The 24,790-nt window shown below is 35.7% G+C and overlaps 1 protein-coding gene and 1 long non-coding RNA gene across 3 annotated transcripts; one reads left to right on the top strand and one right to left on the bottom strand.

The window, feature by feature from the left end:
• Positions 1–74: 74 nt before the first annotated feature.
• Positions 75–17,330, top strand: scn2b (sodium channel, voltage-gated, type II, beta). 2 transcript variants are annotated; one of them, XR_007925117.1, is made up of 6 exons: positions 75–315; positions 7,794–7,960; positions 8,098–8,308; positions 9,989–10,184; positions 10,270–10,337; positions 11,085–17,330. XR_007925117.1 is itself a non-coding variant. In XM_051862235.1 (5 exons), the coding sequence occupies exons 1-5, from the start codon at positions 234–236 to the stop codon at positions 11,113–11,115; spliced, it is 687 nt and encodes a 228-aa protein (XP_051718195.1). In that variant the 5' UTR covers positions 75–233; the 3' UTR covers positions 11,116–17,330. The 2 variants fall into 2 exon arrangements, 1 of the variants encoding a protein (XP_051718195.1); XM_051862235.1 differs by lacking the exon at positions 10,270–10,337.
• LOC127495408 (uncharacterized) lies at positions 9,969–24,790 on the bottom strand. The gene is made up of 3 exons (XR_007925118.1): positions 19,546–24,790; positions 17,416–17,482; positions 9,969–10,110 (listed from the first exon to the last, which is right to left on the bottom strand). It is a non-coding gene; the product is annotated as an uncharacterized LOC127495408 (long non-coding RNA).

Genomic DNA, 24,790 nt, shown 5'->3' with positions numbered 1-24,790 from the left:
ATCGTATTTTAATATTACAACGCTGCAACTTGGTTCGTTTGAAACCTCAATTACGACAAATAGCAAACCACAACCATAATATCAACCAGTGCTCCTGCTACAGACACTGCCAGCCATATCATAGCACAAAATAAAAACATTTCCGTGTTTTTTATATGATTAAAACGGAGAAATAGATCTCAAACGCATTTTTAATACCTATTTTCCGATAAGTTTTATTGTCAGCGACCAAAATGTCCATTTTATTGCATTCTGGGAAAACGCAGTGGGCGTCCGCTTTGAAATTATCCTGTGTTGCATTGGTGATATTTTTGGGTAAGTAAAAAAAGCTTCTGCTATGGAAATAATAAAGCCCATTGTTAAAATGATCATTTGACAATTGAATGATTTCAATGTAGCAGCCAAACAGATGTGATTACAGTCAGGTTTCCCTGCCTATATTATTAATAGGCTAATATGCGTTGTAAGAAAGAATGCAAATAAAATCAGGTGTATGTCATTACATCATAGCGTTTGATGGTGATTATTATTGCAGATCATCTGTCAACCACACTGAGGTATTCAAACTCATTATCGCTGCGCTTATCGTGATGCCATTGTGAGCGCATTTAGATAAGATTAAGTATGAAACGCAAAGCAGGTCATAAATTATGGCTAAATTATTATTTGTTTCCCCCATTCATTGTTTAACAATGGGGAACAGCACTTCTGGGTTTTTCAGACGCAGCTTTGATGGTATTGAGCATTGCTGCGTTTTAAATGACCTGTTAAGCAATATATACAATTAGTTCGGTGTCATTGATGATATACAGTCCAATACTGTTTGTATCACTCCGTTTGTTTATTTTTTTCAGCAACTCAGGTTACATCGTTGAACCAGTAGGTGGCGACAAGTGAATGTGTTTATGAGTGAGTCATAGAATCTTTGACTCAAATGATTCCTTCAATAAACGCTGACTCGTTCAGGAACGAAGACAGAACTAGATCCGCTTTGGCTTCATTCGGCACCATTTTTGTTGACGGAGCAAAAAATAACCTGCAATATTGTGTCTAAAATGTAATTTAATGAACTTCATTGTTCTTCTCCTTGGCTGTTTAATGCAGATGAAGGCTAGATAAAGGAGAAAACAGAAAAAAAAATAAATAAAAATACAGTAATTTGAGAGCGGGAAAGATTTGATTTTGTCCTAACTGGATTAATCCACACATTCACAGTATTTAACATTTGAAGACATATAGAGGAACAGCACTTTTACATAATAACAATAATAATGACAGTTAAATAGGGAAAATATGGAGACAATACTACTGAGTGAGGAAAGGGGGGCTTAATGGAGTTAATCAATATTTCATGTTTACCTGTTATACAAAGTGCTTCAGAGCAAACCAATTCAGTAATGAAAAAAATGTCAATCATAAATAATCATAAACAACCAATATGCATGTTCTGGTTATTTTGTGAATAGGTTTACTGCTACAGCTGTGGCCTCATGAGACTGCTGCAGATGAAAGTTACATGAGGATTATTTATTTCAACAGAAGGCAGATGCCCTACTTTTTTGTGCTTAATCCGTGTGGTATAGTCCACGAATTTTAATGAATTAAAAAATTCTTACTGAACTACGGTTCATTGTACTGGCTTAACATAAAGGAAAAGGAACTGCACACACCAAAAGAGTTTTCTTAAAACATAATGACTAGGGAAGTTGCATTCAAGTTCAAGTGAAAACAAATCAGTTCTTCTAGAAAGCCACTAGAGGGCGTAAAACGCAGCATTTCAGTTACATTAGATGAACATGAGCTAGAATTATAATAAAACCTAGTTTCACTAAACTATCTCCAAAAATTATCCTACTTCCAGTCTTCCAGTGATTTAATGTGGTTAAAAATTATTAGACATTTTCTAAATATACACTACAGATCTCCATAAAAAGACAATTGGCAGTTTAAATATTTGTTTAAAATGTCAGTTGGTTTGATATTTTGTTATTTATTGCAATAGCATTCATAAATGTGGCTTAAGTGTCCAGATATATTTTGGGCTATTGTATGTATGAATTTTAATACAGTATATTTTCAGCTTTCATCCTCTAATCTAGAGAACTTTGCCTCAGTGACTTCCCTTGGCAAAATTATTTGCACATCAATACCACATTCAGGTATACAGATGAGCACTATGAATTGTAGGAATATTTGTGCGGTATCCTATTCTTCAGGAGATTGAAGTTAATAATGCATTTCAGTCAGCTTTCTGAAAAACACTGTATTATTCCACTAGTCCCAAAAGCTATTGAACTCAATTTCACTATTGAAACCTCTTCTGTTTCTTCCATATAAAGGTACATTACAGTTCAAAAGTTGATTTTTTTTTTAAGGTATTAATATTTTTATGCATTAAATTGATATAAATTGCATAAAAATGACAGTAAAGACAATGTTACAAAAAAAGCAATTTCAAATAAACATTCTTTTGAACTTTCTATTCATCAAAGAATCCTGAATTTTTTTTTTTTTTAAAAAGTATCACAGTTCCCAAAAAATAAGAAGCAGCGCAACTTTTTTCAACATAGATAATAATCAGAAATGTTTCTGAAGCAGCAAATCAGCATATTAGAATGATTTCTGAAGGATCATGTGACACTGAAGTCTGGAGTAATGATGCTTTGCATCACAGGAATAAATTACATTTTAAAATATATTCAGATAGAAAAGTGTTGATTTAAACTAATACTTCATAATATTACTTGTTTCTATATTTTGATCAAATTACAAAATCCTTGGTGAGCATAAGAGACTTATTTCAAAAACATAAAAACGTACCAATCCCAACCTTTTAAACGGTGTCAGTGTATGCAAACTTAAAAAAGATAAACTATAGCAAATATAAAACATCTTCACCACTGATGGAGTAGATCTACCTATAAGGATAATATTTAGAAGAATATTACTTACTCATTACGTTATTTTAGATTGCATATAGTAAATGTTTATGTTTCTATGTTTTATTTACTATAGTGTTGTTAGTCTTAATTTAAAGGCACAGTTCACAAAAAAATAAAAAAAGCATTTACTCACACTCATTCATTCCAAAACTATAGGATGTTCTTTCTTCCATGTCTTCTTCCATGTTCTTTCTAGCCCTTTTACTAAATACCCCCCTTTTGTGGTCTATGTAATAAAAAATGTAATTATACAGTTTTCTAAAAATGAGGGTGAGTAAATGATGACAGAATATTCATTTTTGAACAGTCCCTGAAAATAGTTGATCAATGGATAAAATCCAACTGCAGTAACAGTTGTCTGTAAGCCGAATATGACATAGGGTAGATTATGTGAAAACAATTGCTGTTAACAGCTTTGTGAAGATCTGCTTCTCACTGAAATACAGATGTCTCGCTCTTCTCATTTAGTGTGCAAACATACCTTGTTTAAAGTTTTGCCCACAACATTTCAGTCATTAGACAGAAACAAAAATGTGGTGCATTCAAACTGTCTAAACAGATTTGTTGCCATAACATTGCTTTTAAAAACCCTATACTGTTTAAATGTGAAATAAAAGAGAGGCTTTCTGTGACTGAGAAATATCATGGGTGAGTGCAGAGTGATACAAGTAGTGAAATGTCCCAGTGCTGTTAGACTGTATATCAGCACACTTAAAACGTATATATGTTATAGAGATATATGTTATATGAGTCAAAATCTGCTAAGGGGTAATTAAATGTATCAAATCATGTAATAATTTATAATCTTTTATTGGAAAATTAAACAACATTTTATCAAACTTTGATAATTGCCTTTATTTTTTAAACAACCGAGAAGATAACTACATTTTCTAAAAATCACCTGTCAGTTTATAATTTATATTACATCAGCATATGAGAGTCAAATTGGACGATTACAGGTACTCATCTCAAGATCACACATTTAACAGTTTATGTTATGAAAAATTGGATAGCGTTTATTCTCTTTAGCATGCAGTGTGACGTATCAGTTCCCTGATCATTCAGATTAAGTTTCAGCAAGCGAAGAACAATTTATACTCACATGCATTATGTATTATGCATGTTATCGTCTCTGACAGACAGCATGTTGAAGCCGCTCAGGCCGCCATTTTTTCCCTCTTCTCGGAAAGCGATAACATAGTCAAAACATTCGGTAGTGTGGGTTTTCCAGGAAATGCGTGTACTCGCTGAACCTCTGCTTCTCGTAAATGCTACCATGTATTGTGCACGTTATTTTTTGACAGACTGGTGTCGTGTTATTCAAATGATGTGGATTTGAAAACAGATGGATCGTAAGGTAATAGAGTTGTCAAAAGTACCGACTTCAGTAGCAAGTCGGTACTGAAATTTTAAAAATGTGACACTTTGAGCGCTGTTGAGTGGATTCGTAAATGCCTCTGATTGGCCATTGTGTTGACGCGCTCATGGGATATGTTTGTGATTGGCTACAATGATCAACACATGGAAGTGTTTGAATTTGAAAGCGGAAGTGTTTGAAAACAGGCATCTTATCAGCGGACTGATCCTCGATAGATGCCTGCTTTCAAATGCTCCCGTGTGTATCTGTGTAAGCGCTTGGTGAAGAGCGTCATTGATGACTATTTACAAGCGTTGATCATTGAAGCCAATCACAGACATATCTGATGAGCGCGTGAACACAATGGCCAATCAGAGGTGTTTACAAATCCGCTCAACAGTGCTCAAAGCATCACATTTTTAAAAATTTCAGTACCGAAGTTGGTACTTTTGACAACTCTATAAGGTAATATTTATTTGTGTCTTAGCCGACAAGTATTCAGTGAAGTGATTGATGCCCATGTGTTATGTCCATGTTTTTACTTCTAATGTTCCAACCGACAGCCAGTTTTTGACAGACATGATAACGTGCGTAAGGGGTGACCTGTGTTTGATTTTTGGGTAATAATAAAGCATGCTGGAGACCTTCAAAATGCTTTTTGTGAAGTTCATTATATTTACGGAATGAAGTTTATTTTGTGGCTTAAATAAATGACATGTTACTCAGAGATTGACATGTATGGCTTGTAAGAAATGTTACATTCAGCTGTCGCAAATTTGTTGACTTGAAAATCAAGTTCATTTTTTATGAGGAAAAGAGTGGTTTTGATGCACAAAGTTGTTTTTATTGTCTCTTATAACAAAAATCTTTTATCTAAACCCATGAAAATCCAAATCATATGAAAATAATAGTGAAAAAATTCACTTTTTAAAACTGATGTTCCATTATTGCCCCGATTTTGACTATATATATATATAATATACAGTGTACAGTATATATATTATTATCATTATTATTATTTGTTTGTTTGTTTGTGCATGCATATGCAGCTCCACAATGTCCACATTGCTCCACATTTCTCCTTTAACCATAACCTTGAGAGCAGGAAAAAAGAGGACACAGACAGCGCAGGGAGGGTGTAGTGATGGGGTTTGTCAGGGACTGTGAGAGAGGGTGAGAGAGAGAGAGCTACACTGCAGTATTTTATGCCTACGGCACTCTGAACCAGTGAATATTGATACATAAGCATCAAATCAGTTCCCCAAGAGTGGGCTGAAGACATCAGCAGTAGTCAGATCCCTTATTTTAATGCTCATATAAACCCAAACAGTCATGCAAGAGAGTTTACAGATACTCAGGATTCATTGTAGTTTTCTAACTATACAAAAATTGGATTATTATTCACTGATTTGTCAAGAAAGTGCATGAATTTAGTGATTAAATTTGCATGGGGTATGCAAAGGAGTTTTAAAGCGTCTCTGCTGTAGCACAGAGCGCAGAGAGAAACCGACTAAATATACATGAAAGTAAAAGGGTGGGTGGGGACGACATTGACGTAGTGCCGGTATTGAGTAACACGGCCGGCCGAGTGCTGACTCTGCATGTGTGTGTATATTTATGCTGAACATGCGTGTGTGTCTCTGTGTGTGTATATTACTGCCCACACTGAGAGCAGAAGTAGGATACTGTGACATGATGCAGTGCTGCATCATTTGTAGCAGAAAAACACTATGAATCCTTGTATATCTGTAGAGTTCAAATGTTGCCTTGTAGGCACTCTTAAATTAATGCACTATAAATCACAATAGTTACTGAAGCTAGTATAGATGAGGTTTGTGTGTGTATGTGTTCTTCCGAACACAGCTGCTGTAGTTCTTGCTCTCTATCCGTGAGGACACCTGATTTTTCTAGAGGGAGGGGGGCGTACTAAACTGCAGCACTTTGAGGGGGGTGGGGATGGGATGGGATGGGATGGGAGGGTGTGACGAAGTTGCTGCTACTACTGCAGAGAGCCGGGCCGATAAAGCATAACTGCTGCAGCAGTGGGAACTTGTCCAGAAACACAAAACTCCTGACTGCAGAGGGATGAAATGGTGCAGAGGTGGAGAAAATTAACCTTCCTGATAAACATTATGGCATTTTGGCCAGCGATACAATACAAATAATATCACTTACAGTGGAAGCTTAATACAGATAGAGATAAAGAAGTAAAAACCACATTAATTTATCTTTGGGCCTTAACAGTTAACAGTTCCTTACATTCTTAGAACCGTTCTGCCCAACGATGGAAAGGCATCTATGGATTTCGCATGGAAACTGTTCCAAAACCACATGTTTCCATTGTGCAAAGTATGTTTCACATGTGACCACAAGTGCAAGTTGCACATGTGAAATTCATGTGGTTTTATCTGACATTTGACTTGCCAACATTAGAAAAATATTATTTTAAAGAATTGTAAACAAATATTGCCCAGAGTAGAATAACGTGGATAATAATATAAATATTAAAACATTTTAAATTTAGTGGGGTTCAAAAGTATGAGACATTAAGTCCAAATTTTAAAATTGAATACATTTTTCTGAGTGAAAATATACATTTCTTAATATCTTTTCCAGTATTTTTTTTTAATGTGGCCTCGGGTTCTTAGACTCCACTGTAATATTTAAAACATTTACATAAGTACTTTTTGCAGTTATGGTACACTACAGTTTAAAAATTTAGGGTCAGTAAGATTTTTGTTTTTGAAAGATATTAATACTTTTATTCATCAAGGATACATTAAATGAAACATTTAAATTTAACTTTAAAAATTACATTTTTACAAAAAAAATATATTTCAAATAAAAGCTGTTTTTCTACTGTGTTCATCCTCAAAAAAATGTATCATGCTTTCACAAAAAATATAAAATAAGATAAAAATACGAAATGTTTCTTGAGCAGCAAATTATAATGATTTCTAAAGGATCATGTGACACTGAAGACTGTAGTAATGATGCTGAAAATTCTGCTTTGCATCACAGGAATAAATGTCATTTTAAGATATATTTAAATAGAATACCATTATTTTAAATTGTAATAATATTTCACTATATTTCTGTTTTTACTGTATTTTTGATCAAATAAATGCAGCCTTTGTGAGCATAAAACTTCTTTTTAAAAATATTACAAAATCTTACTGCCCACTTACCGTTTTGGTCTCTTCCAATCAGAATTGAGAGTCAAAAATAGACATTTTATGATAAGATACACTTTTAAATGTGTTAGAGAAACATTTTTCCGTGAACAGGAGTTATATAAGATTACTTTGCAAATCATTTTGTAAGTTTAAAAAACAGCTTTTTCATTTGTTGGCAATAAAATTTTAACTTATACTTAAATGAATTACTTCAAAGTAAATTTTTGTGACTTTATGTTTAAAAAAACATGTACCAATTAGATGGCAGGAAAATCACATGGCTGGAATTATACATGTGTGTATTTACATATCTCGTAGCCTGTCCAGTGAATTCCATGGATGTGCTGGTGCCACAACAGATCAACGCTCTCAATGGCACTAATGTCAGAATCCCATGTGCATTCACCTCATGCTACAAGCTGGACCCCAGCAAGTTTGCCATGAACTGGACCTATCAGGAGACACTCAACAGCACAGAGGAGATGGTGAGAAAAAAATAAAGAGACTTAAAATGTTAAATATCATCAAAATATTGTAATATCAATGCTTTACAAGTTACACAATTCTTTAGTTTCATCACTTTTCTCAATGTACCTTCATCCAAAATTTCTTCTTTTCCAAGTTCATGACTTATAAGAACAGGATAACACCCCTGAAGTCAACCCGATTTGGAGATCGGGTCATGTTTTCTGGAAACCTGGAGAAGAACGACCTCAGCATCACTATCTCAGATGTGCAGTTGACAGACGATGGAATCTACAATTGCTATGTGCGCAACCCTCCAGATCGCATTCCGGGTCACGGCACCATCCAGTTCAACGTCCTGACTGAATGTAAGACTTCAGCATGGGCTAAGAAGCTGTACAACAGAAGTTTCGGGTCTTCAACCAGGGTTACTTCAGGACAAGTCATGATGAATAGGGTGTCCTTATTGCAGGTGTTGTTAAGTCCAGGATTAGAATAGAGTACTGCAGTGATGATGTATTTTTGTAAGCCAGCCCAGAAGTTTGCATCACCCTGGTTCCCTTGACAAAAACCCAATAGGATTTTTCCATTGGCTTTTGGATCGATGTAGAAAATAAACTCCTTGACCAACAAAAGTTTATGATTCTTACATGTTATGTACATCATGATAATTTTCACAAATGAACACAACTTATAAGAATTTTGAAACCTAAATACAATCAGTAGAAGTATAAAGCTAAATGTAGGATATAAACAAACTACACCACGGTTGCATTTAGTGTTGTCAAAAGTCAACCGCGATACCACGTCGGTACTGAAATTTTAAAAATGTGATACTTTTTTGAGCGCTGTTAAGCGGATTTGTAAACGCCTCCGATTGGCCTTTGTGTTGACGTGCTCATCAGAAATGTCTGTGATTGGCTACAATGATCAACGCATAGGAACGGTCCGCTAATAGACGCCTGCTTTCAAACGCTCCCATGTGTATCTGTGTAAGCGCTCGGGGAAGAGCGTCATTGATGTCTATTTACAACATGTTTTTGAAGTGTTGATCATTGTAGCCAATCACAGACATATCCGATGAGTGTATGAACACAATTGACCCTTTGCCGGGAGTTTGATTGACAAGCGATCTAACCAATCATAACGCCGAATCCGCCATTTTGTCAACAAAGCAGTCAGGAGTTAGAAGATTAACCTCGGTGGACTTGAACTTGAAAAATGGTGTGTATTGACGTCTTTCCACGATTGAAACAACATTCCTTCTCATGTTCATTCATGTTTATTTGATGCTATAAATGAACTACTAGAAAGAGATGATCGGTTCACGAGCTGCTTGAACTGAAGAGCTACAGCAATCTGTCACGACACATTAAAGAGCCACAAAACGGTTTTTATTGTTTGAATTTCTTAAAAAATTACACAATTTGAAAGCTGGGACTTTGTTTAATATCGTAAGTAACCTGCTCTGTCTTGACTGTCGACGTGTTGTCAGTGTCCTCTTTGCGCCGCAATGCATTTTACATTGCGTGTGGCGTGACAGTGCCATGGCTTGTCGGACAAAGCAACAGTAACTAAGGGGGGCGGGTCTTTGCGAAGGGTCAATTGCCAATCAGAGGTGTTTACGTCATCTCTACAGCACTCTATTGATTTGAAGAGAAAACACATTAATAAGGTGTGTATTTGAAGTTCATCATAATGAAGCAACCTTAACTTGCTCAGAAAGATTTAAACTCTTGCTCCACTAAGACAGTAGTCAATCTGAAAGAGAAAACTATAGAAGATGTTAATAACTACTGTCTGCTCTAGCACCCCTAATGGCAACATTGAGAATGCAACCAGTACTAAGATTTTGGCTGGTTAGCATAGACCAGTTAGCCACTGGAGGTAGAAGCTGTAACTACTCAATTTTGTCCCAGAAAGCATTTTTTTTTACTACATATTTTACACAAATTTTTCTGAATACACTTTTTCATTGAAGAAATATGCTACTACTTGGTGAAGTTTGTTGTTAGAATCTCTCATTTTTTCTGCCTTCCTCTGCCCAGTGCCACCACCAAGGGATTCGACCATTGCTGTCGCCATCGGGGCATCTGTGGGGGGCATTCTTGCTTTGCTCATTCTGTCCATGGTAGTGGTGAAGTGTATTCGTAGACATAAGAACCAGGAGCTGATCTCAGACGAGCAGAAGATGGAGGAAGAGGGCAAAGTCGATGGAGAAGGGGGAACAGAAGAAGCAACAAAGTAAGAATTTTGTTCTTTTTTTCTTTCCCAGAATTTGAGTGTTTCTTCTCTGTAAACAAACTGCTTACTTTGAATCCTGAAACAGACAGCCCTAACCCGCCATCTTAGCCCTGGAGGCCTAACGGATGGTGGAGCTCAATCCTTCATGTTCTGGTAAAACTGATTGCTAGCTAGTGTGTCTTGGTGGTCATGTGACTGTGATTGACAGTGGCCCTTTCAAGTTCTCTTTCCATCTTTGTTTCATCAGTTTGTCCTTCTAGTTTTTTGAGTTGAATTTTGAATTCTCCGGTTGTTATTCTCTATCAGTCTGTTTGTAGTCTTACTTTATCTGGTTGGGTTCTGTTGTGTCTGTTTAGTGGTGGTTGTTTTATGTATGTCAGTGTTTTTCAGCTCGATATTTATGTATTTCTTTTAAAATGACTTCAAATGGTTATCGTTCTCGATCAGACTCATCAACCAAAGTTAATTCAATGTACTGCAACAATCTGATAAAAACTAAGAAATGTTTTACAATAATTTATATATATATATATATATATATATTATATATATATTAAAATATTAATATATATATATATATATATATGGCAGTTATGAGTCAAGTGAATCACTGAATCAGTATTTTGAACTGCTTCATTGAAACAAAGTGTTATGCAAAATGATTCACAGAAATTACAAAATTTATTGGAGGTTCTGGCAAATGAATAATTGAATCTGTCTTTTAAAACCAATTCATTGAAACTATCAGCTCAAAAAAAAAAAAAAAAAAAAAATCTTGAATCAGATTTCCCAACTCTAGTAGGATCTTTTTCTACAAAATAACCACAAGAAAAATGATTAAATACACTGTTAATATTATATTCTCACATTTCTCTTCATTGTGTTTCTTTTACTTTTCAGAAATTTATGCCTCCTGCCTGAAGATATGTAAAACTTGTTTGACTCTTCGTCCTGTAATGGTCTCATTCAACATTCCCCAGTTTTCTCGTGTAGCGACCAAACATGTCATGTTAGGAAGATCTCTGCCACAGTGTCATGATGTCCAGTCACTGGTGAGAAATCACAAAGGGTTTTATACTGCCTCTTCCACTCATTATGGCAGGTTAAGGTGATAACAGCATCCTACAGAACTTTTTATTTTGTCCACCCTTTTTTCAAAGTCAGTAATGTCTTTTTTTCTTCAACTACTGCCACTATTAGCACTATTAATATTAGCCATCCAGTATTTCTGCTAAGAATTTTCTAAAAATGAGAGTTTTAAATGATACAAAACTGCCAAAGTGTTTTTACCCTTACAGTGTTTATACGTTTTGACAGTTTCTTGAGAAATCACTGCCCTCAACGTCCTCTTTAAGTGGATGCAGAAACATGATGTGTGTGTTTGTGTGTGTGCCTTCTCGTTGTGCCAGTTTGCTCCAATTGGGTCTAAGGTTTGTGCTGTTTTTACAATCCAGTATGTAGAACAGCAGAATATTTAGCAGTGATACCTTGAACCTACCCAAATGGCAGGACCATGACTATCCATTAGTGTTAAAAATCTATAATTTGCTAGTTTATAGCACACCTCCAAAACATGTACAATCATTGCATGACAATTTTCTTATACATGATACACACAAATTGCACAAAACAACTCATCACTTTGCACAAGCATCTGGCACATTCCATGAATAGGGTATACTTTGGTGTCTCTAACTTTTTAAAAGCATTTAGGCCCTGACACAAAAAGCCGATGGTCGGCCATCGGCCAACGTCGGGCGGCCCAGTTCCACACCATCTGCAGTAGTTGGACTTTGACGGCCGATTGAGCATATTGAATCAGCGTCTGTCGGCGTCTGTGCCATTGGTGAGAGAGAGAACTCTGATTGGCTGTTCAGCTTAGTGAATGAGAATAAAAACAAAAGACGGCTGTTCTAATTTAATGCCATCTTACCTGAGCATTCCAATGCACAAATATTTTCATAACAACATGAGCCACCTGGAACGTTTCGCTTTCCCTTTTTGGATGAAGAATATAGACTATTGATACCTGTTGATATAGACAGTTATTTTCTTACACGCAGCTGCAGAACGCATGTGCTAGTTGACAGTCGCCCGTAGTCTTTGTGGCGCAGCTTTTTGGCCGCGATGCAGCCGATGCGAGGCGACAACACAGTCGCCTTTTGTCGCCACTAGTTTTTTTTTTTTTTACATCTGCTTGGTGTGTCACAGCCTTTAGAGGCACAAATCCCATATTATTTTTGTTCTGACACTGTAAACCCGAATAACTTGGGAAAATTAAAAAAAAATTGAGGTAATCATTTACATCAAAATGTTTAAGTTAAAGGTGCACTATGTAATATTTTCTGTCCGCTAGAGGCCTATTTAAAACAAAGGCGTAGCTGGATGACGCCAAGTTTGAGCGCGGAATCTTGGGACATGTGGTCTTTACCTCAACGGCCGGTGGAAAAGAATTGAAATACGATTCGGGAAGAAATCATGTTCATGGATGCAATTATTAACGTTACTGTAGTATGAAGCAGAGCAGGACCAAGTGTTGTGGGAGCTGAACGAGGCCACTGGAGCGGAACTTTTATTATGTCACAGTCGCCGGCGCTGCTTCCGCTTTTCCGGTCAAGTGTATGAGGTAACGCAGCTCTGTTTATCATATTAGATACATTTGAGCAGGGCTCGTCAACTGGCCCGCCAAATTCGGCCCGCCAATCATCTTCATCCGGCCCGCGGCACCTCAATCTCCCTCCTCTTCTTTTCCTGGCGGTGCGGCTAAATTTGGTTAGATACGTGGCTGCAGCTGTACGGCTATATACGCACTGTTCGTACCATGCAGCTCCTCCTACTGACCTGAGAAACGTATTCCGTGCGAATATTTCAGCAGTTATTATGCGTGTCCCGTATTTCTGTCGACTTTCTTTTCCGTGAATTGGCCAAACGCGCTTCCATAACGATCTGGAACGATTTGGATTCGTTCGGACCGCTCTGTCACTGAATCATCTGTAGTTGTTTCTCGGTCAGTAACAACAAATACAGAACAAATAGCGCTGTTTTCTCTAGTTTACTTTGAACTACGCAGCACGGCCCAGTGGATAACGGAACGAAAGCTTAAAGGAGCTGCGCGTTTATTCCCGGTCACCATTATTAAACAGCGTTGCAACATCAAGTGAGATTAGCGTTTCAAATCGACACACACCTCTCGGTTACAAACTACAAATCACTAGTTTTAAATCGAATGAAACCGCCTCAACATTCCCAACAAGGGGTGAGGAAAACATGAGAAACTTGCCATGAAACTTGCCATGAATGAAGATAGAAGGCTTTTAAATTCCAAAATCACCACCCTTACAAAAATTTACCATGAATGAACTGTAATTCATTCCATTCAAACCATGGTAAATTACATTATATTGAAAACTATGTTATAGCCAATTATATTGCAATATTTATTAGGTGGGTAGGGGAATATATAATTCATGTCTGTGTTAAGGTGTAGTTTGTACCTCAACTTTTTGATTTGATAATCCGGCCCTCGAATGAAACTACTTGAAGAGCCCTGCATTTGAGTGTGTTTAAAATGATGTTATAACGTTATCCTGCGCTTTCGCTCGGTGGCTGCTGTGAGACACTTGTTACACTCTGCAGTAAGCTAGATCGATTTTAGAGTATATTAAATGCTGGATGGCTTGTTTTGATAAATGGCATGCAATTCATTTTAAAACGTATTGTATGATGGAGAAAATGCTGTATTACTGTTACTAAAAATAAAGCTGCATCTGATTATGCTATGTTAGCTACTTCACAAAATAGTGTTTTTCCTCTAAGGCATGGTAAAAGCATGGTACTCGCAAAAAATCAAGAAAATAAGATTTAAACAATAAGACTAAACGTGTTAAGCTATATAACAATAATTCGTTTTCTGTCTATAAATATATCAAAACAGTTGTTCCCTTGCCTATTAAAATGTAAATATTAAAGCGTCTTTGGTGTTTCCATGGTTTCTACAAAATAAAACCGGAAACCGAGGGTAACGCGGGTATGACGCAATTGAGAGGCAACTCTTCACACGTCCCGGAGCCTTGGATAAAATTGCAATTTTCTCACGATTTACAAATAGTTGCAAACATTTGGGATGTTGTAAGTACTCAAGTGAACAAAATATATAACACTGGCCTAGTGTTTTTTGAATATTTTACTGCAAAATTCTTACATATTGCACCTTTAAAAAATTCAAAGTTTAAGTAAGCAGAACTGGCAGATTATTATTTTGTACTCATACATTTTAATTGCTCTTAACAATTTAACTTAACTTAAAATGATCATGTAATCTCAACTTAAATATTTTTAGTAGCAGAAACTTAGCAAGCTTTAACTAGCTAATTCAGTAAATGCTAACTTGCTCATTGGTAACAATGTTTTGATAGCATTAGCATAGCATAGCAATTGCTGAATGAGTACGGCAATATAGAAGCAAAACAAACAGCAAAACATTAAACACTACTAAATCTCCCACTTAACATTAATCTTGCACACACACACAAAAAAAAAAAAAAAAAAAAAAAACATCATATAACACTTAATTTTAGCATTTACTCTCCCTTCGAGTGTCATGGCAAAGCATGTTGGGAAAAAGAAATCCTAGCCGAGTTTCTGTTAAATTTAAGTTTGTCTAAATTGAAAGAAACATGTTCATAAAACTTAAAACAATGAAACAATTCAGATTACTTAAAATGTGCCAGAAACAGAAAGTTATAAATATGCATAAAAGTTAATTTTATTAAAATAATTTGTTTAATTCAAGTTCCCCCTTCTCAAACCAATTAATTAATTTGAGCATTAGGGTTTACAGTGTATTAGAAACTGTATGTTGTTATCTAACAGAAAATGCCATTTACAAAACACTGCTTTCACACACAAACATCATCATTTATCACGATACTTGTATTTATTGACAAAAACCAAAAAACAAATTTGATTGTTGATATTATTGTGTTTGACATGTATGTTGTGTATCTTCTAAGTATCTTCTTGAACATATAAGTACAATTTTTCTCAGTACTGAATTTATGAACACTTCATTTTTAACCTGATAATCAAATTTCACAGCTAATTTTATAATCTGAAAAAGAGGAATTGAAATTGAGTATTAAGCTTGTTCAAGAGTGCAAGTGAAAGACTCTGGATTAAGACTGAATATGTCAAATATAGCAGAATATTAAACCTTTCATGGAAAGATCAAATTCTATATGACATGTCATATCATATTTGTATGTATACAGAGGAAATAAGCACCTTTCATTAAGTCATTAAACCTTTTCCCAAAAGAAAAAAAAAAGAACAAAACCAAAAACAGATATTTAGTTCAGTTTCAAAAAATCTCATTCCATATTGAATGTGTTGGGAATCCATTTTGATTGTGAAACACATAGTGATTGTGAACTCACTTTCAGTGGACTCGTAGTAGTAGACTGTGGACTGTGTAGTAGGTTATGTAGGGAAGGGGCAGGTCCCCTACATACCATCTGCTAACAATTTCTGCAAAGAATAGCCTCGACATTATAACAGTATGATTTTGTGTTATGTTCAGAAAACGTGAGGGGTATGTTTTAAATAGTTCTATTCAATAAAAGTAAATATATCTAAATATATATATATATGTATGTATATTGTAATTTTGAATGATGTTGAAAAGTCTGTATTTAAATTGAAACAATTAATAGAGATGTAGGTTAGAACATCACATGCGTGAACTCATTAATAAACACTTTGTTCTGGCATAAAAACTCATACAATACTTACCGTACAGTATTTACCTACAAACCATAACAGTTTAAACTATTGTAGTACTTATTTTACTTCACAATATATAGTTACTCTGTTCGCATGCTGTAATACAACATTTATGCAGCACAGGCCCAAAGCCTGGAGCCACAGTGATTTTGAGCCCAGGGTGGCTCACCCTTAGCAGGGCAAAGCCAACACATAAATTGGCTTACGTTCGGGCACTTTTTAACTCACTGAATGCCCTTCTGATTGGCTTAGGCTGCCTTTTTTCACTGACAAAGGCATTATTTTACACTTCCACATCACATTGTATTTTATGGATCATGTAATATTGCTTCACTAACAAAAATGTACCAAAAATACAATCCATGCTGTGGTACCACTACAATTTGCTCCATGTTACCTCTATAATTTGTTGTAAGGGAATGTATTCTTAATCTTCCTTTTTATTTTTATTATTATTTTATTTATTTATTTTAATTTTAACATGTTTAAATCAGTTTAAATCACTAAAATAAGGTTCTATTGGGAGACTTACATATTGTGTAATCATAACTGTTAACTGTCATTGCTATGTATTTAATTATAATTTAATACAAAATGACGCTTGGTTGCTTTGTTCATGTGCACATATAGATTGTGAATTATACTGTTTGTTGTTGTTGTTTTTTTGTTTTTTTTTACCACCCTGTGCATTTTTGCAATTGTGTAGATATAATGTGAGCAACACAAAAATACTCCTAAAAGATAAAACAAAACCATTAAGCTCATAATTTGATTTGCTGCACAGCAGTTAACATTACGCCAGCTTGTGAAATACAGACTGTGGCACAGTGATTTTATGGCTGGTGCATTAATGGTTGCCATTCATAGGTTGAATTGCCTTCATCGCCAGGCAACACAACTCTAAATCCCTGATTATCTTCTATTAGAATTAGACAACAATGTCCTGGTTACTTGGTTACATGTATTCATTATGTGCTAATAGGTATGTAATACATAAACATAATTCTGCACTGTCAGAAGCCTGATATTATACGAAAGGTAAAATTATATCACAAATATGTAACCATGATACCATATTGTTGATTGTACTGCCTTGATGTTTTCTTTAATGCATTTGCCTATACATCAAGATCATACAAACCTAACATTTCTATGGATATAATCAATAACAGCAGTCCAGCGAGGCTGGTTGGAATGGTTTGAGGACACGTTTTTGCCCATTTTTTCCATCATGCATGCCTCTGTTTTAGTATCTCTCTGAAGGTCTAACCCTGGCCTACTTTAAATACATATGCTTGCGCTGCATCATAACTATGAGCTGCATCACTGATTGTTTTTTTTCAATAAAAACAAAGAAAAAAAGCATTTCGTTCCTGTTTCTTTGACTAAAAATATATGAATTTTCACTGAAAATTAAAAACTAATGAAAATTCTGTCATCAATTACTCACCCTCATGCTGTTCAAAACCCATTTGGCTTTCTTTCCTCTGGGGAAAACACATGAAGATGACCCATTCCTTTAAAAGAAACATTAAATTAAAATTACTGTAATTGCTGTATTGTAATATTGATTATTTTTTAGTTTATTACAGCCAACTGAACTACTTTCACCAAATGTTAGTGCTTGGCAGTATGCTTTACATAGAGATTTGGAGCAGGTAGGCAGGGCAGGTGTTTTTAAATAGGTTGTACAGAGAGAAGCTGACAGAGAGGGTTGAGGGGGCAGCGGCTCTGCAGTGTGATCAACACTGTAGCTACTGCTGGAGAAAAACTGCTGCACAGGCAAAAGTGAAGGTGACTCATGCACGCAAATATACATCGTAGATACTTATCAAAGTAGCAATTTCAGCCAGACAACATCATGAGAACTTAAAGATCGAAACTCGAAATAATAAAATCTGATAATCTGACAACAAATTCAGTTACCACCATGTATTATTTGCGTTGCGCATCTGTTGATCAGTACTCCAACCCAGATAAATAAAGTTCTTTTTTTAAAAAAAAATATTTGATTTAAACGAATCACAACAAGACAGATGTAGACATAACGCTACAGTGAGTCAGCAAGACAGGTGTAATTTCAAACATCTGGTGTAAAAACCCTTCAGCAACTCAATCTCGCTGCAATTAGTCAGTTTTTGGTATAGACAGATGTGCTTGTTTCACATTTTCTTAGTAATTATTTGTATAATTCTGTACTCAAATAACTGTTTATTTATTTTAATCTAGAATTGCCAAGTCAAATTCCTAATAAGACCAATCTTACCTGGTGTGTAACTTATTCTGACTCTTATGTGTTATATTTGGAAAATGGAAAATATTATGTGTGTACAGATTTTGGCAGCACTTTATTTTACAGTCCCATGTACATATATGTACTTATTATAGTAATAACTGGGTAATAACTAGGTAATAACCCTGAATCTACCCCTAAACCTAACCTTAACCCATGTAGTTACTTTGTTTTACCCAGTACTTTCTAAGGTAAGTACACTGTAAGTACATGTACTGTAAAATAAAGTGCAACTCAGATTTTGGCATTTTAATGTTTCTTTTCTCAGCAACTTCCCATTGTATCTATTGTTTTCATAAGGGTTCCTCTTTCCAACTTCTCATCGACGTGCCTCCAGTCATACAAGAGTAAATTTAGAAATGTTTCAAGAACGCTTGTGCTGGTGATATTTAGGAACCAATGTCGTTTTATCGATTTTTTTTTTTGTTTGTTTGTTTGTTTGTTTTCGAATTAGTTTTGTCCGTTCTCTCTTTTTGTCCTTTTCAGTTAGTTTTTAATTAATCAAGATGCATGAAGTTAGTAATTTTTCATGAGCAGAAATAAATGTGACTGGCATAAGTATAAGAACACCATTTAAGGCTTTTCTATATCAAGCTTAAACTGAAGCAAATTCTGTTTTACATATTTTTTTGCATATTTTTATTATTTATTTATTGCATAGCAAATTCCTACAAATACTTTGTACTTTCAGTAAATATGAATTTGACATATTTTCCTGATATAACTTTGGTTATATCAAAAAATTACAATAAATCGCAATACCAAATCACATTTTTAAATAAACTAAATGAATAATAATATCAATTGAAACTCTTATTTGATGAGAGTTTTAATATGCAAAATAATCTCTTGTACACTTATATTTTGCAAGCCAAGCTTTGTCACATCAAATCCTGACCTTCAGCTTTCAGTACAGGTGTATTTGTTTGTATAATAATAATTTACCCCGATAATATAACCATGTTAAATTTCCCCATGAATTGTAAGAGTGACTCTTTGTAAGTGTAAAGAATGGTAAAAGTGCTGTCAGGAAATCTAAAAATGTTCTTCATATGGTAACATCTAAATGAACTCATTTAATTTATTTAAGTTACACCAACAAAAGTCATTTTTAAATTTCAGATCAAATAGTTCCTTAAGGAAAAAACTTCACAACTTTTTACAGCACTGCAATAAATAATAATGTCAAATACACTGAAATAACACATTTACACAGACATTAGTATCAGTGAAGAGAGTTTGGTGCATTTATTCACAGTACAGCAAGATAAAATGACTTTAACTTACCCGGTTATGAACCATCAAACGAGAAGTCTTTGCTCTTAAATTTTAAAGTGGAATTTGTCCTGCCCACAAGTCCAAACTTCTCCTCCGCACTCAGGCCTCAGAGTCACTGTTCATCTTCCACGCATCATAAAGTTGTAGAAAAAGAGGGAGGAAGAGAGAAACAGAGGTAGGGAGGGCTGCATCCTCCTGCAGACATTCTTGTAGTTGTTCCTGGGACACTAAAGGTCTGAAGAAACGCAGCTTTGTACTTTAATGCAGAGTGAGTGCGAAAGAGAGACAGACTGAGAGCGAAACACATAGAGGGAGATTCTAAGGTCACTGTTAAGCACTTGAAATGCAGAGACTCTCTTACTCTCTACCTCTCCGGCTCCTTTACTCCCTCCTCTTGCTGTCCTCCACACCTCTCCTCCTCCACCCCTCCCCATTCCTCTCTGCCTTTCCCATCTGCGAAGTTTTGCAACATCATGCTCCCCTCGCTGGTTCAGTCCAGGGAGTCCAGCATCTTCGCTATTGCGTTTGTTTTTTATTGGCAACATTTCATCTCCAGGATGCTTTCCAGTACTTTCATACCATTAGTTTGATAGGACAATTCGACGTGCGGTATCCCGTATGTTACTTCCAGGTGAAATCCATCCATCCATCCATCCATATTAAGGTCACGTTAATAAAACATTATTTTCTTTTTCTTTTCTATTGAATGGCCGTTCTCAATCCGAAGCCATTGATAGTGTTTGTTGCTCCAAAGTGTCACCAAACTCCGTCTTGTTAATGCCTTCCTCCATTCTTCAACTATGAGCGGATCTCTCTTATCCAATCTCTCTCTCTTTCACTCTCTCTCTCATTCTTACTGGTTCTATACAGTAGATTGCAATATGGGAATTGCTCTCTCTCTCTCTCTCTCTGAAACTCCACCCTCACACAAGCACACACACATATGCTGTGATATGGACTCCCAAGGTCACATTGTCCTAAGTGTGTGTGTGCGCACAAGTGTGTGACCACAGGGGGTTGATATCAAGTGCTATCCTATAAATCACAACGGCCCACACAGGGCGACATTCTGTCAGTCACATATCCGTGTGTGTGTGTGTGCGTGTGTGTAAACATCTCTGTTTAGATCAGATGTCTGTGAAACAGCTGCTGTCTCTTTTTGGTCACATCTGCATCGAGCAACGGCACTGTTCATCCAAAATGTTCCCAATCAGACCTAACGATTCACAGTCACAGTCATCAACACTAAAATGTATTAAAAATATAAAATATACGAAATTGATCTTTTCCAGATATTATTATAAACCAACCCACACTCTTACCTACTATATGCAAATAGCAGTATGTTAAATATGCAGTGGTAGGTGAGAAATAGCTGGATGTCAAAAACGGGAAAACTCCAAACGGGACGGGAAACGGGAAAACGGGAAAACTCCAAAACAAATGGGAACAGCATGACCTTTTTTAGTGCCTAACTCTTTCCATTTTGCCATTTTGGATTACTGTGGCCTTCATAATATCCTATTTGCTGCAATGAGTTTTTGGTGATTTTTCATTCCATTAGATATAAAATATTAAAGCAAGAGGTATTTATTTTAAAGGGGACTATTATGCCCCTTTTTACAAGATGTAATATAAGTCTCAGGTGTCCCCAGAATGTGTCTGTGAAGTTTTAGCTCAAGATACCCCACACATAATTTATTACACCATGTTGTAAATGCCCATTTTTGAGTGGAAGGAAAACCATGCTGTTTTTGTGCATGTGTCTTTAAATGCAAATTAGCTGCAGCTCCCCACCCCGCTTTCCTGAAGAGGGCGGAGCCTGCAACTCGTGCCTCGGATACTTTGCCAAAAACTATCATTATCATCTCTATCGCGGCCACGCTCACGTGACTTTGCAGTTCTTCGCCATCATGAAAATTAATTATCTGCATGCGTTTTAAAGCCATAACCAACATAACCACGCACACAGAAAGCTGTCCTGTGAGTATTAAACTGATTTCTCTTACACATCTTAAACTGTCAAATACATACAAGGTTATGTCAAAAACACACAAAGTTCACAGTCGGTTATGTATGTCTGTGAACGTAAACAGCAGGGAAAGAAATTACGTGTATATTAGTTCTGTGTATTAAAGTGACAGCAGCATAATATACAGGATCTACTGCTGGATATGCTGTTAATATGAACCAAACAACAAAAGAAAAGCAGAAAATCACTGCTCTTGATTAAATAACTTTAGTAGCTTCAATAAGAATATAATTTTTACTTGAATTCTGCTGTTAAATGCTCTGGTGAGGATATAAACATGGCGGACTGTGTACAGCACACTGAGGGGAGGAGCTAAGATAATAGGACAGATTCAGTCACCAGTCATAGGCGGGGCTTATCTGGAACTGCTCATTTGGAGAGACTGTTTATGATTTATGGGGATTGTAAAAAAAAAAAAAAAAAGGTGTGGGTGGATTTTTACCATTACAGACACTGTGGACACACACCTGAGTTCAAACACCTTATAAAAGTGAATTTTGCATAAAACTTCCCATTTAAAGAAACATAGCACAAGCACACTTTTCAAGCAAAACATTTCACTACAATTAATTTGTCAGGTTTTAAATGAAAAAAAGTATGTATATATGTATATATATATATATATATATATATATATATATATATACTGGTCAAAATGAAGTCAAAAATGTGGGCACCTTGTACCAGATGTGGGCCGGATCTGGACTTAATACAAATAATAAATACAATTTGAGGCTGATGTATACCTTACTACTTTGGCAGGTGAGTCATAACTGATATGTTGTTGCCCTTTTAGACCACAAGTCTAAGCCACATATGCCTTGAACGACCAAAGCAATTGACTAGTCAAGTGTCACAGTCCATAAAACTCTGACCACAAGGGCCCCAGACCACTTCCCCATGTATTAAGCTTTCCATTTTAACAGCTGCACTGCTGGCTCGTTTAATGCAATTGTTACAATTCTGAGGAGATAAGACTCAAATAATCAAATAATCTATGGGATAGCGCATTTCAGATTGCTTAGACTCACAGAGCCAGGATTTTTATCAGAATAAACTCTGCTCCACTTTGCAGATGATATTCTAGACAAGAACCAACAATTCAGATAAGAAGACATGTGGATGACTTGTAAAGCAACCAACCACAAAATTAACGATACCACAACAACAAACATCTTTTTTTATAAAATGGTAGCTAATTAAAAATCCATCTACACTAATGTATTAAGTAGGCTACTTAATATATTTCACTCAAAACAATACACAATATACAGTTTTGCTCATGGATATACTTAGTGCTTTATGCATCTATCTCTCAAAGATTTGATGGCACAAACTTTGAAGTATGTTTAAAACACAATGTGCACCCTGACTCAGGACAGAATTTGCGTAGCGTTCAGCCAATCAGAGCTAATGATTTCAGCTAGCTTTTGCCATGTTGTGTGCAAAATGCATGAGACGGTCAATAAAAAGACTGCGGTCTAGGGTGTGTTGTGTAAAGCTGAGACTACAGAATGCTTAGCTCGGCATTTTCTTAAGCTAAGAATATCTAGTATGTAGCTTGTGATATGCTTTAAAAAAGGGTCTTACTAATCATAAAAGTTAACATACAATACAATAACATTTATGAATGTAATCTAAATTAATATTTTGGGGGCCAGGATATAAATAGTGTCAAAGAGGAAAGATCTGAACAAACAGCCAACCAAGTGTTTACAAGCCTCAAATAGCCACTGTGGAAAACAAAACTGTTTAGATGCATTACTACAGAGATTAAAATGGCATCATAAATTATGCACATAATATATTTGATATCCTGAATGAGCGCAGCTGGGATACTACAGGACTCACAAGTGTCCATTACTTCATTTATCATGCATATTTAGTCTTTCAGTCAAGCTAGGCAGTGTTCGATCTAGCTTTTCTTCCTGGAACTTTAATCATTGATCCAGGGTGGTTTGTGGTTGGTTTTACTCCAGACCTGGCAAAGCTCCAAAGAGAGAATCAGACTGAAAGAGGTAACTTTTTAATATCTTAATTGTTTTTCCTAGATATCAATGAGATTAAATGACTTTTGCTTATCTCATACTTTTTCTCATGAGAAGAACACCCTAGCATGCTTATCTTATCTGTCTCCTTCAGAGTTTCAGAGGAGTTTGAGACATTTGAGACAGTAGTTTCCTCATTGTTGAGGAAACTCAACAATGTCTCAAACTATTCTCTGATTTTCCAAGATATAAAAGTCTGCAATCAAACTCAGAATGAAATCAAACTTTTCTCAATACCAAATTATCTGGGCTATTCCATCCCTGTTAATTTGCTAGCTCTATACTGTATAACGACAATTGTCTCATATGAGCATTTTAATTTCTCTGATGTAATTTTAGGAGAAACATCAGAGGTAAACTCTCCTGAGCATATTCGGAAATTAACCTCGGAATAAGGGGCAACATTTTCCCGCTGGAACCACACACTGACACCACTGCTGACCCAAATTGCTCGCTTGTTCAATCAATCACTATTCAATAAATACCACAGAGTACACTACATAGGGAGTAAGGACCAATCTCAGAAGTAGCTCTTCTCTACATGACCTAAGTTGACAGATACCTAAGAAAATACTGGGTAATATAAGGTAACTGCATGGGTTAAGGTTAGGTTTAGGGATAGGTTCAGGGTTAGTACCTAGTTATTACCCAGTTATTGTAGTCACTATAATAAGTACATAGTATGTACATGGGTAACAGGACTGTAAAATAAAGTGCTACCATAATAATAATAATAAATACACTGTATTTTAGTCTAATGTCAAACTGGTTTTAAAAGCACTTATATTTGCTGTAAATTTGCACTTTACCACAACTAGATAGGCTTAGAATACTACTTGAAACTGAAAACTGGAATATATCAAATGATATATGACAGATAAATAAAAGGGAATTAATTACAGGGACATTTTTGACCCATATCCGGACCATTTTTGTCACTTTTAGTGGCGGTTTTGCCCAGAAATGGTTCATTTCTGACCTTGCTCCCGAGATGTAAAAGATCAACATCTGAGCAATAAAATATTCTTGTGGGCAATGCAACAAGCTCAGACATTAAAAGTAAGGAAGATGAAATACGGAAGCAGCAGTAAATGAACAACAATAATAACATACGCAGATATGAAAACAGAAAGGTTCAGAAAGAAAGAGTCCTATAGATGTGCTCACAGGCACG

The sequence above is a fragment of the Ctenopharyngodon idella genome, chromosome 15 (genome assembly GCF_019924925.1).
Source record: "Ctenopharyngodon idella isolate HZGC_01 chromosome 15, HZGC01, whole genome shotgun sequence".
NCBI lineage: Eukaryota > Metazoa > Chordata > Actinopteri > Cypriniformes > Xenocyprididae > Ctenopharyngodon > Ctenopharyngodon idella.
Note: the sequence above shows the minus strand (reverse complement) of the source record. Positions and strands in the feature narration are given on the sequence as shown.

What these genes read in the sequence shown, in the direction of transcription:
- scn2b (XM_051862235.1), top strand. Translation starts at nt 234, where the DNA reads ATGTCCATTTTATTGCATTCTGGGAAAACGCAGTGGGCGTCCGCTTTG. An exon ending in TCAACAGCACAGAGGAGATG is followed by an intron (nt 7,961 to 8,097) that starts GTGAGAAAAAAA and finishes TTCTTTTCCAAG; the next exon opens with TTCATGACTTATAAGAACAG. An exon ending in GGAACAGAAGAAGCAACAAA is followed by an intron (nt 10,185 to 11,084) that starts GTAAGAATTTTG and finishes TTTACTTTTCAG; the next exon opens with AAATTTATGCCTCCTGCCTG.